General features: G+C 34.8%; 1 protein-coding gene across 1 annotated transcript; it reads right to left on the minus strand.

The window, feature by feature from the left end:
- Nucleotides 1-8,680: 8,680 nt before the first annotated feature.
- LOC121737692 (protein Star) lies at nt 8,681-14,594 on the minus strand. The gene is made up of 6 exons (XM_042129365.1): nt 14,359-14,594; nt 13,148-13,442; nt 12,707-12,897; nt 12,279-12,458; nt 11,417-11,593; nt 8,681-9,640 (listed from the first exon to the last, which is right to left on the minus strand). The coding sequence occupies exons 1-6, from the start codon at nt 14,365-14,367 to the stop codon at nt 9,500-9,502; spliced, it is 993 nt and encodes a 330-aa protein (XP_041985299.1). The 5' UTR covers nt 14,368-14,594; the 3' UTR covers nt 8,681-9,499.
- Nucleotides 14,595-15,447: the final 853 nt, after the last annotated feature.

The following is a 15,447-nucleotide window of genomic DNA, read 5'->3' on the forward strand; positions in this document are numbered from 1 at the left end:
CATTTATAATTTTGGGATGGCCAAACATTTTAAATAGCATTAAAAATTGTCTATAGTCTGGTCGCCGAAATCGTAGAAATTCGGATTTTAACCTTAATGGCTAGTTTTCTATAGTCGAAATCTATGACTTCATTCGTGCGCCGTGCGCGAGTGTAAGAGATAGGAAATGATAGGTCAATGGCCGAATTTGTCCATGCTCTACGTCCAGACTATATAAAATTGTATTTTTTATTATTATTTTTTTAGTTTCAATACACTATGTCACTTCAACTGTTCAGATAGTACCTAGTTAGTTGTTATATAATTTCAAATTAGATTTTTTACATAATGTAAGATAACAGTTGAATATTATACACATTTATTCCCTTAAAATATATACACTTTGTATGTCGATGTTATAGTTAGGTATATAAAATCCTTGTCTGTGAGCCTTCCTAACGTATCAGACACATACAAGGCAAGTAACTGACAGTCAAAGACAAGTAAATCTTCTATAGTTATTCAAAGAATAAATACTTTACAATACTTGTCTTTATCTCACAGTGAATAACTATACAAGATCAACTTATAATATTTCGACTGCACTCAGAGACGAATATTAATTACTTAACTGTAATTAAATAAAGATTTTGACACAAGCCCCATACATGATCTGTCAAACTCTTCATTAAATTGACGTTTCATCGTCATTAAATGTCTCGTATGCTAAGTACTCACATACGGTTTTGCTCGATAGTTTTACTCCAAATCGAGTAATAATTACTGTGTGGACCGCAAAACTCACAGCTCGAAGGCTCGCATCGAGCCGGCTCGAAGGCTGTCGATTTAGATTTTAGAGTAAAACTATCTGAATGTGTGGACGAAAGCCCGAGCCGCTTGCTCGACGTTATTGCTCGATCGAGCAAAACCGTATGTGAGCACTTAGCATAAGGTCGGCCGTCGGTCGTTTGTCACATAGCAAAGACAGTGGTCCTTAAATAGTTATACGCTGAAACAATATATTTATTATTAAGTGGATATACCTATAACTATAACGTCTCTATACAAATTATAGATATTTTATTAGTAAGGGGTTTATTGTATTTATAATTAATTTCTTTGTAAATTTTAACATTCCCGCTTTTTGAAATCCATCCTATATATAATTTGTATAATTTGACTTATGATTTTATATAATATTTGCAATAATTATGAGTGTCGAAATTATATAAGAGATTCTAGTATTACTCATGTATAATATCACTTTAAATTATCCTGAAACTTATAACTATAAGTCGCGTACAACTTTAAGATCGTTCTTCGACATGTGCTGCCACCTAGTTCTTGTACGTTCCCTTATACGAAAAAGGCACTGGCAATAAAAAATCTATCGTTCCTGCACGTTCCCTATTGGTAGATTGCGATTAGATGATCATCTATATATATAAAACTCAAAGGTGACTGACTGACATGGTGATCTATCAACGCACAGCCCAAACCACTGGACCGATCGGGCTGAAATTTGGCATGCAGGTAGATACTATGACGTAGGCATCCGCTAAGAAAGGATTTTGATCAATTCCACCTCCAAGGGGTTAAAGTAGGGGATGAAAGTTTGTATATAATAATACTTCTTAACGCGAGCGAAGCCGCGGGCAAAATCTCGTAAAGTATTTTAACGTTGTTCGTGGCGGCCGAAAAGGAAGATCTTCCGACCGAGCGAGATAGCATGCTCGGTCAGGCCGAAGCCCACTGACGTCATTTCAGACGTTGTATATATCTTGCCGTTCTACGAAACTTCGATAGCGAGATGCAAGAATGTTAGGCGAATTGTGGGTACCGCCACATCATAATAAGTTATATACGAATGCATCAAATTTCGCTGACCGATCTTTAAGTTGTAAGCAACCTATATCCTCTTTAAGATGAAATTATTTTGCAATAATTTTGTTATAATTATTGTTAGTGTTAAAGGTTGTATATTGTAGTTGTTACGGAGTATTTTTGTACCCGCTTAAACGTAGCGCACTAGCGGTATGGTGTCAAAATTAGAGTTATCGCGCGACCAGACCGATTAGATTATTGGGAAGTTTCAAAAGAGAAAGAAAAAATATTTTTTCCCTCTTTCGGAAGTGGTGATAGAAGAAAAATAGCTTACATTGAATTCTTTATTATAGTAGATTAAGGTTGGGTTGCACCAGAGGCGTGGTTAAAGTTAAAGTTATAGTTAAGACTAACTTTAAGTTTAACCTTAACTTTGACCACAGAATTTGACAGAAGACGTTGCTGGTCCGACAAGGCTTTATAAGAACATGGGCGGGGGCGCTGCTGGTAAAGGAGAACTGTCAAAAATGGCGTTTTTGTATGATGACAGCGTTAGTTCCTTTTATCGCCACGTGCATTTAAAGCCTTGACGAGTTCTATGGTTTTGGTTAAATATGGCGTCTTGATAGCGTCAATTTTTAACTTTAACCAAAGATTTAACATTTTGCATTGTAGTTAAAGTTACAGTTATAGTTAAATAAAGTAAGTTGGTGCAACCCACCCTTAATGACGCCCGTAAATCAGTTGCGCCAAAATTTGTCTATCCCGTGGGAACCGTACTTTTGAAAAATGTGAGTCATAAGTAATATGACTGAATCCATTACTATTATTAGGCAGTCTTGTCGCTTTTACAGTATGTGACACACTTTTTGTGCATATCTTCTTATTCTGTAAAATATTTGTTTTAAAGCCATTAAAGACTTGTAGTGGTGATGATGTGATGATAATAACTTCAATTTATCTAATTGTTCTGGTCTAAAATGTTACATAGGTGTTACAGTACTATATAGAATAGCATACAGTACTTAATAACTTATTTGTGTATCTACAATATCAATAAATACTTTAATGCATGCTTAATTAAGTTTATTATTTAATGGCGGACCCCTATAATTGTAATAATCCGGAATCTAAAAGGCCGGATAAAATTTGGAGTTCTGAAAATAGGACTCTAACATAAAGCAATATAGTTTGAAATGGTTAAAGATCGATTTTTAAGCTTTACCTAGTCCAAACGGCGAATTGAGGCAGAAAACTTCATATCAAATGTAAAAATTAGTATGAAGTGTGCCTCGGTTCATCTTTTCGACTATAGAGTTCTATTAAAAAGGAAATCTAAAAATCGAATTGTAAAATATAAGCCTATCATAAGCTGATATCATTAAAAAACTCTATTAGGTCTCTAATTAGACATTCAAGTTACTATTTCTAACCTATAAAGCGGTTTTGGCGCCAAAATAAAAATAACGCCGCCATTTTGTAATGTGTCTCTTGAATGTCAATAACGCGCCAAAACAATTTTGTAGGTTTGTATGTAGCAAACTATTTTATTGCATGTAACTCATAATTTCTATCAACTTTATAAGGGTTCCTTGTTACTATGGATTATGGAACCCTAAAATTACTATGTATTTATTGAAGTTAAATTTTATATGTTACTTTTAGTAAGCAAGTTAACTCATTCTATCAAACGGTAGTTGTAAAAAGGCAGCTCTTACGTGTTATAAACTAAAATCATGAATAATGTTATAAGTTATAATATAAATTATTCCTAAGTAATTTACTTTAACTTCCTATTCATATTTTATTTTTGCTAAATAATGACTGACGGAAATCATACAAATATCACTACTTTTTTGTAGCCTAACCACTAATAAAAATATTTACAAATAACTAAACAAGGTCTACTTGGCTTTCTGTAGCACATTGAAAAAATCACATGACAGACTTTTGCCGCACTCACAGACGAAAATTAAGCACAGTAAATGAAGATTTTGACATATTAGCCTCATACATTATCTGTCAAAAAAAATAGGCCTTTGCATCCGTAGTGGATGATTTATACAGAATTTTCAGAGCGAAGTAACCACTCGTCAAATACCCAAACACATACGGCATTCTCGCAACATAGTCGGCCTAGTCCGGAGAAAAGAACTAGTCTATACGTCTAGGGCCAACTATGTGCGGGTTTCCTCACGATGTTTTCCTTTATTGTACGAGCGTCCGTGTTATGTACTTGAGATCTGAAAATGTCTCATTGGTACACGCCTCCACCCGGGTTCGAACCTGCACCCTCTAGGAGTGCGAACCAAAGGTGACACTGACAGGAGCGCTGCTGGTAAAGGAGAACTGTCAAACACATGTCAAAAATGACGTTTTTGTATGATAGAAGCGTTTAGTTCCTTTTCTCGCCACGTTCTTAAAAAGCCTTGTCGAACTGTACTCATTAGGCCACCGACGCTCAAATCTGTCAAACTCTCCATTAAATAGAAGTTTCATCATTAAAATATGTCTCTGAGTGCAACCGTTAGATGGCGAATCTTGAATAGTTATGCGTTGCATTTTTATTAGTAAAGGGTTAGCAATATTGAGTTTCTTACGCTGGTTCTTCTCGCCCGGGGTAGTTCCCAAACCGGTGGTAGGCACCGTATAGCCTGTCAAGAAAGTGATGAAATTAAAAAGTGGCAACATCTTAGTGTCATCCCTTTCAAATCAATTTAATAAAAAAGGGATGACACTACGATGTTGCCACTTTTTAATTTCTTCGCTTTCTTGACAGCAATTTCTTAACATCAACATTCTGAAAGCATTTTCTCAAAATCTACTCAGAAATAAAACAATTTTTATTTTATTTTAGTTAAATGTTAGGGACCAAAGTAACACTTTTGAGTTTCGTTTGACTTGAAAGAGGGCTTAGAAAACCTAAAAGAGATTATTTTAATTGGTTAGAAAGTTATTCTGATTTTATTACTGTAGAATCAAAAATCACAAGGTATTTGAGCATATAAATTAGAAAAAAAGTCGAAAAACTATTATTATGTATATAATTTGTCTTTTTAACAGTTTAAAATTAATATAGCTTGAAGAAACAAAGCTAAAGTCCAGTCGTATGATACAGAGAAATGAATACTATAATTAGTTGTCTCTTTCTAACGCGTACAAAAAATATTGAAGGCTTAAGTTAAGAAAGAGACAAGCAGATGATAAGGCAATGTTTTTCTCTCCATCTATCGGCTTGACTTTACCAGTTAATGGTACAGAACATGCATACTTGATAGTTAATAATTACTTCATATTTCTGGTGCATGTTTAATATTTTATTGTCTTATTATATAACATACTGTGGTTAGATTTATACATTATAATATTTTATTAAGACTTTAGTTACTGTTGTTTACATTTAAAAATTGTGTTATAAGACAAACTCTCCTACTTAATTTGATTCTTTACTTCGTTTCCTAGTTTCTGCTCTTCCATTTTTAAGCAATTTTATTTAGAGTTGACATTAAAATATTATGTTTTAAGATAAATATTATGTAAAGTTTACGTACCCATGTTTAGGGTAAATTTCGTTTTCCCCTTTTTAATCTCTCATAAATGAGAATTATCTATGATTTCGTCGCACAATTTTAATTTCACCTGTCGATTCATTTTGTAAATATATAAAAAAACATTTCAACTTTGTTTAATAAAATGTGAAATGGTTTTTGATGTCAATAAACGTACCTACTATCAAGGTGCTTTTTTATTTTCCAACCTTTAATTTAATTGACCTTTGTAGTTAATTTTCATTAAACCTGTTTTTTATTTAAATATCAATTCACAATGGTCATCTTATGATATATAGAATAGTCCGTGCAATCCACGAAGACGTTAGACGAACCCCACCAATTTTTGGGTGAGCGTCTTTCCCTTTGACCGTGACGCTTTTTCTTAATTGGTCTATTTATTGTAGTGCGCGCGTGCACTCAGGTATTTAATGTGTACCGACAACAATCAAACATTGGCGAAAGCTTGCACACGTATACTGTAAACGCTTAGGAGGAATCACTATTCCTCCGGGCGCGTTTTCGCGGATTGCAGGGACTATACAATATTTTGCAGAACTATTTTTGCGAAAAAAAAATTGCCAAAAAAGATTAAATATCATTGTCTACTACAATGTTATTAGTATAGTACACAAAATATATTTTTGTGTCCGTGTGTAAAAGAGACAAGCAGCTATAAATCTGTGCGAGTGAGATAGCATGCTCGGTTACTGACGTCATTTTAGACATTGCCATCACAGACTAAGAAGAGATACTACGTATCTTGCCATTCTCGAATAACTTCGATAGCGCGATGCAGGATTGTAGTTAAATGGGTATCGCCACGAATCAATGATCGAATTTCACTCTCTCCGGCAAACGGACTTACACAAATTTAAAAACGAAAGGTAAATTAAAAAAATTAAATAACTTTAAAGCATTTATTCCGCGAAATGAGCGTACAACTAAAGCTTACAATTTAACACAATCAATAATTGTCATCAAAATAATTCATTATAATAAAACATTAAATAGCAAATTAACCTTATTGTATAATACTGCGATAAAAATTTAAAGCAACTGGAATAAAAACAGCGTTATTTCATTGTAACTAATATTTTAAGTTTATACTGCGTTTTAATTAATTTTGATCTAAAAGTTAAAAAATAACTGTACTTATTTCTTATAAAGAAATAAGTATAGTTATTGTCGCACTCGAATATTCATTGCTTAACCGTAATTTAGTACAGAGTTTACGTTCATTTAGTTATGTATACAGTTATGTAATTAATATTCGACTGAGGGCGGCAGTGAAGTGATATTTAAACTGCTATCATTATAATAGTGTAAGTCAGTATGATCACTAATAAAAGCTGCTCATACTGACTTACACTCTAGATCAAAATTACACGCCATAAACTATCAATGATTTGTCTTTCGACAGGATATTTAATTCGAATAAATCACAACATTTTATTTTCAAGTGTTTTTTTCTTAAATCAAAGGTTACTGTTTACAGTTCAACTAAGTTGTTAACGTCCTTCGGTGCATTTCATACATTAGTATATAAAAAGAAAAATTGCCGAAAGACGCTAGCATAGGTAGTCTTACTATAATTTTATTACAATTCATAAATTTATCAAATTATTATTTTGTCATCATACCAATTATTTATAAATCAGTCTTCTAAAATTAATTTTAAATTATAATCTAAGTTAAATTATAATCAATCTTAAATATTAAATCAAGAACTTACAATCGAAAATATTCGGAATGAAATAAACAGTCATGGAATTTACGTCAAAAATGCTTAAGATTGCAGTTGCTAAAATGTTTTTTTTTCTTCTAAATTAACAATTAATGACACAATATAAGTAATTGTTATTAAACGATAAGTATTTAATATACTCTGTTTCAATACATTTTGATTCTTTGAAATGTAAGCAAAATATTATTTCGGTTAATTGTGTTTCGGTTTAAATGACATCACTCTTAATCCCATCGATCATGGAAAAACGAGACACAATAGTATTTCTATTGTGTCTCGGTCACCGGTGACCGTATGGAGCTTGATGATTAAGCAAACTAAGTGATAATACTTTAGGGTGTGTATGTGTCCCTTATATAGTTTACTGTGAAAGTAGCAGCGCTGGAAGAGCAAAGTTCGAAAATCTGGAATTTGCCCAAACAAAAGTTAAAAAAGTTACTCTTCCAGCGCTGCTTCTTTCACAGTAAACTCTATACATGGAACTCATACACAACTTACAGTATTATCAGTTTGTTTATTTACACGCTGTAGATCGAAATTAATCGAAACACAAGACAATTTTAAAGTAATATAAAATTATACTCCACTCGGGCTAACTTGTCGCTAGCGGTCATTGACTCCCTGTCAAAAACTTGTCATTTTCCATATAAAACCACGATTGACAATATCTGACACTTCATTGTCAATCGCGGTTTATATGGAAAATGACAAGGTTTTGACAGGGATGAGGGAGTCAACGACCGCTAGCGACAAGTACTTTGTGGAATGTTAAAATTAACTTCTACAGACATAATTTTAAGTCACTTCATGAAATACAATATTTGAAATACTGATAAAGTGCCAAATAGGCTATTTACAACTATTTTGACAGATTCTCCATACTTGATCTGTCAAGTTAATTGGTGGATAGCCTATCAGCGTCACGTATCAGGAAGTGGTGAAACAGGCCCTTAAAAACATGTGCTTGCAATAACAGTGTATTTTGTTAGTTATTTACTACTTATGAGTTTTTCGTGAAAATAATTTAATAGATAAAATTAATAAATGACGAATTAAAATAAAATTAAAATTATCGATAAAATTAAAATTAAAAATATTGAGATTAAAATATAAATTATTGAAAATTGTAAATTAAAAATCACTGAGATTAAGAATTGAGATTTAGTAATAAAATATTTTGAACACAATTTAGATTGAAAACACAAATTACCATCAAATAAATACCAAAAAATACCATCCCACGTATAGAAACACTTAAGACATTTTTAAAATTACATAGACAACCATTTATTTGTGTCTTTAAATATAAAGACATACAAAGAAATACAACCTACAATTATATCAGCTGCCAAATACATTGCAATATAATTATCTTAAGATGGCGGTGTATACTTAAATTTAACATGGACGGTGCCTTAGAATGGAATTTTTAATGGCAACACTGCTCACAGCTTTTACGATTTTTATAAATGACATTGTCATTTTAGAATGTGAATGTTAAGGTGACTTTTCGATCTTTGCCGCGAGCGACCGCGACCGAACAAACCGAGCAAAATAAAATAAAAATTTGCACCTTTATCATGAAATGTTCAAAGTTCAAACTTTTGCTTATATTGTATTTATTTTACTTCAACTAGGAATCCAACTTTTTAAGTGTCATTATTATTTACTAACATAAAATGACAATGACAAAGATATATTTTCAGTAAAATTTCGTAACGTGAATGACATAAACAAAAATGACAATGTCAATTATAAACGACAGTATTCACAATGTCAACCCCATTATCACCAAATGACATTGTCATTATTATCACAAATATTTTGCGTCAGTACCAGACTGCTTCAGTGTAAACAGTACTACGAACTTAATGTCCTCCGGAAAACTTTGTGCGACGAATGCCAAGGGACATTAAAAAAGTAGTTTCGTGTGAAAACCTGCTTTTTGTTGACATTTTACTCCTACATGGTCCTGTGAACTTTTAACTACGGCTTAGTCTTACTCTAAAACCTATCGCCTTATAGTGGAGCGTTCAAGTAATATGTAACGCAGTTTTCAAGAGATCTATTTAGATCTTACTTGTGTAACACGCTGTAACATTTTTAGCTTCCTTTTTCTTCTTAGATTAGTAATAAAGTTATTATGAAAAAAGAAGTTACCTTTAGGATGTAAAGGCAATTTTTTGTTGCAGAGTCGCTGTACCATTTTTACATATTTACTAATACTGTGCGATAGTTAACCCTGCTCTCTCTCAAATAACGTTTTATTCTGTCCATGTAAAGCCTTAAACTTTTATAAAACCCCCCTCCCTCAAATAACGCCTCATAACATTCCCCCCCCCCCCCCCCCCCCCCCTCAGCTTACATACTACACGAACGCCTCCCACCGCGTTGCTGTCGCTCAGAGCTGCTCCTCCTTAACTTCTTGCAGCGCGTACATGACGCCATCGGGGAAAGTAGCAGCCACAGTGTAGTTCTTAGTTTTGAGAAACTCAGTGGTTGTGTTGCGAGCAGCCATGTCAGTCGATCTGAACTCTATCACCTGGGAAAGAGAGAAGGAGAAGTTTATTATTGTATGTTACGAATAATGTATGTTGGAAGAAATGAATTTGGGTCCTTGTCTCAGGATTCCACTTAGTGGTCTCCTCCCTCAAATTTTTTTTCGAGTTTTCGATACGTGGCAGTAGCATTTTATAATAAACTAGCGACCCGCCCCGGCTTCGCACGGGTATAAAATATATTATAGCCTATGTCACTGAAATAATAACAGCCCTCTTTTTTGTCGGGCGTTAAAAATCTGCCAAGTGCGAGTCGGACTCGCGTACGAATTAATATTATTTTGTTTTTAGTATTTGTTATCTAAGCGGCAACAGATATACACAATAATAATATGTGAAAATTTCTGAAGTCTGGCTATAGCGGTTCTTGAGATAAAGCCTGGCGACAGACAGACAGACGGATAGATGGACAGACAACGAAGTCTTAGTAATAGGGTCCCGTTTTTACCCTTTGGGTACGGAACCCTAAAAATGATTAAAATCGATTCAGTAGTTTTGATTTTAAATAATTTATATTCACTACTACCCGTGGCCAACCCATGTTTGTTAAAATGGTATGTATCGAGGTAATAAAAGGCTTTATTATTATTATTATTACTACCCGTGGCCCGCATTGGTCGGTACTGCCGCAAAAGCTACGTCCCGCAATTTTTAAATCTGTAATATCTTCGAAAATATTAATTTAAAATTTAAATCATAATATTATGTTGTAGAGGGCCATAATCAATAATGTATTTAAAGTAAATAAGGATTATTGCCGTATTGGTTAAAATCGCTTCGAAAATTAGCCATTATTTGAAATGACAAAAAAATGTTATTGTGGGACATTCATAAGAGACCTTTTCAATGTGTACAATAGGTATTAGTGATAATCCCGCGAGCGCACCCCAGCATTGGTAGCGCCAGCGCCCACTTCGAAACGGGCGTAAATCGCAATATTTTAATTTCGCCATAACTTCTAAGCTAAACGTCCAATTTTAATCATTCAAAGACCAAATATAATCTACATAAACTGTACTTAGTGATGAAATGATTTATTTTGATAAGGATTATTAGTATAAGTAAAATAAATGCGTTTAAATGTAGTCCAAAAAAAATCAAATTTTTTAAATAAAAAAATGGTTGTTGTGCCTCACTTGACATAGATAGGTATAGTGTGTCGCGGACATTTTTGTAGATATTTATAAGATCTACATTTACTTAGAACATTGTATAGTTCTATCTTTTATAGTTTAGGCAGCGTACGCAAAATAAGTAAATTTTCTGGTTGTTTCCGAAAAACTGAAATATCTTACGGAACCCTATATTTTCCAACATAAAAAGTAGCCTATGTTACTCGTAGATAATGTAGCTTTCGAATGGTGAAAGAATTATTAAAATCGGTCCAGTAGTTTTTGAGCCTATTCATTACAATCAAACAAACAAACAAAGTTTACCTCTTTATAATATTAGTATAGATAAATAATAAATATTTGATTTCGTCAAATCTTAACACATACATAATGTTAAACAAAGGTTGACCCTCCCAATTAAGTGCCACTCTTCCTTAGCTCACTCTTATATTAGGCTGATGAAATACAATAATTTCATTTCATTCAAATTGACCTTGACCCTGTCCATTTCAGACTACGAGTTCGAACGAGTACGAATGCGATATTATCCCCCCCCCCACATCAAATTTCAGCCTACACCACCTTTATCTCAACTCATATTACTACTACTCTATTGACAGTCACTTTTCCCCCACTACCGGTACTTACCCTCAGCCGCACGTCGCTGTAGGGCAGGTGCGTGAGCGCGCGCGGCACGGTGTCGCCGGCGAGGATGACGTAGTCGCTGGCGACCGCGTCCGCCACCAGCAGGATCGTGTGCAGCGGCAGGCAGAGCACCCGCGAGCTGAACGTGCTGCCGGCGCCCGCGTCCTCCTGGTAGCTCACCTGGAAATTTTAACATGGCGGTCACAGTTGACAATGTCAATATAACGTAGCTAACATGGCGGTTACGGTATTCTCAATTGACATTATCAATATAATGTAGCTCACATGGACAATATGTTTTGACATGGCAGTTACATAATTCTAAATTGACATTGTCAATATAGTGATCACATGGAAACAATATTTTAATATGGCGGTTACAGTATTCTCAATTGACATTGTCAATATAGTGCTATAGCTCACATGGAAACGATGTTTTAACACGGCGGTTACAGCATTCTTAACTGACATTGTCAATATTCCAGCTCACGTGGAAACGATATTTTAGTATGGCGATTACGGCATTTTCTATTGACATTGTCAATAAAGTGTAGCTCACCTGGAAACAATGTTTTGACAAGACAGTTACAGCATTCTAAATTGGCCTTGTCAATATATTATAGCTAACGTGGCAGTTACAGCATTTAAAATTTATTTTAATTAGTATTGTCAATTCCATCCCTTAGTGACATTGTCGAATCTATTCCTAAGCGACATGAATTCCCACCCACATCTCTCGGACGAGTAGGATTCAAACAAGCATTAAACTATGGGTAGTAAAGTGTTGGATATATAACTTATGCTCTGACCTACCTCTCTCAGGTATCAGGTATAATCTAAAATATCCTTAAACTGGCCGACTCACCTCTCTCGGATGCGTAGGGCTGAGACACGCGTGCAAGGCTGCGGCGGCGGCCCTCAGCTGCAGGAAGTCCCTCATGGGGGCGCGGACGGCGGTGCCGCGCCAGCCGCGAGCACCCTCCAAGTAGAGCGCCCCGCGGTCCCGCCCGCCGCGCGGTAGAATCTCTACTAGGGTGCCGTTGTACTGGAAAAAGGGTATTGAACATGTTGAGTATGTCCTAAGGTGACAGAGAATGAAAGTTCGTAGGCCCAGATATTATCATCTTACTTGTCAGACAATCAGGTGATCAGCCTGCATCGTCCTAACCTAACTTGGAAATCGTTTTCAAAGCGGGAATCGAACCCACACATCGATGTCTATTAATCTTTTAAATAGTAGGGGTGTTAGAATACTATAAAGTGAAGTAAAACATTAAACTAAGTTTAACTCACAATCTCCCCATACAGTTTATCCAGCACTTTAACTCTGTCGTTAGGCTCAGTGACTGGTGGTGGGTTCTTGGATGGCCTTGGAGAGAGATGCAGCTGCCGCACATATGCCACTAAAGTCGGTGACTCCGCGGGGATCTTGGCTAGCTCATAATCACGAGACATGTTGAGGCGGAACTGCTGTGCTCCTAGGGCTGGAAAATTTATTTAGTTTATTACCACATGCTGACATTAAAAAATTATAAACATTCTAATGACTTAAGCCCATTGCAAAAAAAATCTATCCTTTTTGCTCAAAAATTACCCTGTGCTAATTTCTTAAGCTAGTTCTATAACCAGGATCGGTTGTGAACTTCATGAAGTATTTAGGTTGTAAGTCAAATCAAAATGTGGTAATCTCTATTTTGTGAATAAAACTTTTTTTTATTATTATGAGGTACTCACCAACAGTATCCATATAAATAAGCAGCATCGTCATCACAGTGACAAACGTCAACAGAAACAGGACCGCCGGCAGTAACTTCTTGTACAGCTCATTTGGAGGAGTCTTCGTGAACGAGGGCACAGTGAACCGAGATGTCTGAGTCGCCGGCGCTGGTACCTGGACCTTTACCAATGTCGGCTTCGGAGTTGGGTCTGGTTGTTTCGGCTCTGGTGTTTCGGCTTTGTTTGTTGGTGCTGTTGGTGTTGGCTCCTCTTGCTTTTCAGCTTCAACTGTTACTGTGTTGCCTTGTTCTTTCTGGAATGGATGTAAAATATTAGACAAATATAGATAAACAATATAGTTAAACCTTATTCTAGCTTTTAATCAATGAAAATATGCTTCTGATATTAGCCTTTTTGCCACAAATTTATCTTCATAGTTTTTTTATTACCGGTAGTAGGTAGATGGTAATCTAAACAATAAATAGATAAATATATACAAAAATATTACATAACAATATTATACACAACAATATATTTGTCTAATATTTTATACGTGGGAGAGCCATGCTTCGGCACGAATGGGTCGGCTCAACCGGAGGAGTACCACGTTCTCACAGAAAACCGGCGTGAAACAGCGCTAGCGCTGTGTTTCGCCGAGTGAGTGAGTTTACCGGAGGCCCAATCCCCTACCCTATTCCCTTCCCTACCCTCCCCAATTCCCTTCCCATCCCTACCCTCCCCTATTACCCTATTCCCTCTTAAAAGGCCGGCAACGCACCTGCAGCTCTTCTGATGCTGCGAGGGTCCATGGGCGACGGAAGTTGCTTTCCATCAGGTGACCCGTTTGCTCGTTTGCCCCCTTATTTCATAAAAAAAAAAAAAAAAAAAGAAAAAAAAGATCAAGAAACCATGCAGGTTTATAAAGATGATAATATGATAAGTAACTACCAACTTAATGATATAAGTAACTGTTACTAAAACTTATATTATAATAACTTGTTAGGTTATTTCTTATAGTTGAAAATCATACCATTTTTTAAATATTTTAATAACACTGGAATTTTTCATGCCAAAAGAAACCTAACATCAACTCATGACATGCAGGTGTGAATATTTTTTTATACCTTTTTTATTAGCTGCTAGTTTGCTACAGCCATATTTTATTATGAGGTTATATTTTTCTACAAAATATGAAATATCATTAAATTATTATTGAATTGAAATATTACCTTAGCCATGTTAATAGTTTTGTAAAATTATAACTTTGTTGTGACAACAAAACACTTTCAATATGGTTTCTGGGTGCTACTTCACCGTTATGTTGCGAGGATCACAGATCACTGAATCTTAAGTTAAAAAACTTTAACTTATGAATATAAAACACAGAAATTACCAAGCGTACACACAATAAAAGGAAACAAAATGTTTCAAATTAAAAATAAGCAAAAGACGCGTTGCTTGAAAAGTGATTCATGAATCATGATAAAAGTTTTGACAAATGAGTGACAACTGACAAATGACATTTGACATTTACATAGTGGACGTTCCTATTTTGGTTCCAGTATGATCTGACAATTTCGGAACCAATTAAATACGTGTTTTACCACAGTCATAATATTTTGTCAAATCGTTAATCTGCCAAGTATATTGTCATAATACTTATTGTATTACAGAACGTACCTACTGTGAATTAGTGTGAGAAGTTAATAAATTAAAATCCTACTAAATAGAGCAAAATTAATATTTAAATAAAAATAATGTTTTTTAATTAATTTTACATTCGAAATGTGAGCTGTAGCCTGTAATATAACTTCAAGGCTAAGGTTAAAACTTAAAAGGAGCAGCAGGATGGCCTAGTTACTATTATAATATTATGTATCAGGCAGGCGCGGTCCGAAGGAGGGGGTCACAGGGGACATGACCTCCCCCAAAATCTAAGGTCAGAGGGAAAAATCTCAAAATCTTGCCAGATAATAAAAGGAAATTTCTAGTTATTCCTATAACAGCGATAAATTTTTAGTGTAGTGACAAGTGAGTGACCCCCTCCAAAACTTCAGGCTGCGACCGCGCCTGATTATAGGTCTACCAAGTACCTACCAGGATCTGATGGCAATTTTTGACAGAAGATTATCAAAAAATATCATTGATCATTGGATATATTTTTATATTTGCATGTTTAACACCCAGAATCAGCCGCTATAAGAAAAAAAAAGGATCAAAATGTTTTATTACAAATAGTTAGGTAAACAACATTCTTAATTATTAATTATTATTAACGCCTTTACAGGTCCACATTGACGCCAGAAAAATATAGGTCG

The sequence above is a fragment of the Aricia agestis genome, chromosome 21 (genome assembly GCF_905147365.1).
Source record: "Aricia agestis chromosome 21, ilAriAges1.1, whole genome shotgun sequence".
NCBI classification, from domain to species: Eukaryota; Metazoa; Arthropoda; class Insecta; order Lepidoptera; family Lycaenidae; genus Aricia; species Aricia agestis.

Excerpts from the sequence above, each read along its gene's own strand:
- LOC121737692 (XM_042129365.1), bottom strand. Across the intron at positions 12,459-12,706 it reads ATAAACTGTATGGGGAGATT|TACAACGGCACCCTAGTAGA; the intron begins GTGAGTTAAACT and ends CCCTTTTTCCAG. Across the intron at positions 11,594-12,278 it reads GCCCTACGCATCCGAGAGAG|GTGAGCTACCAGGAGGACGC; the intron begins GTGAGTCGGCCA and ends TAAAATTTCCAG.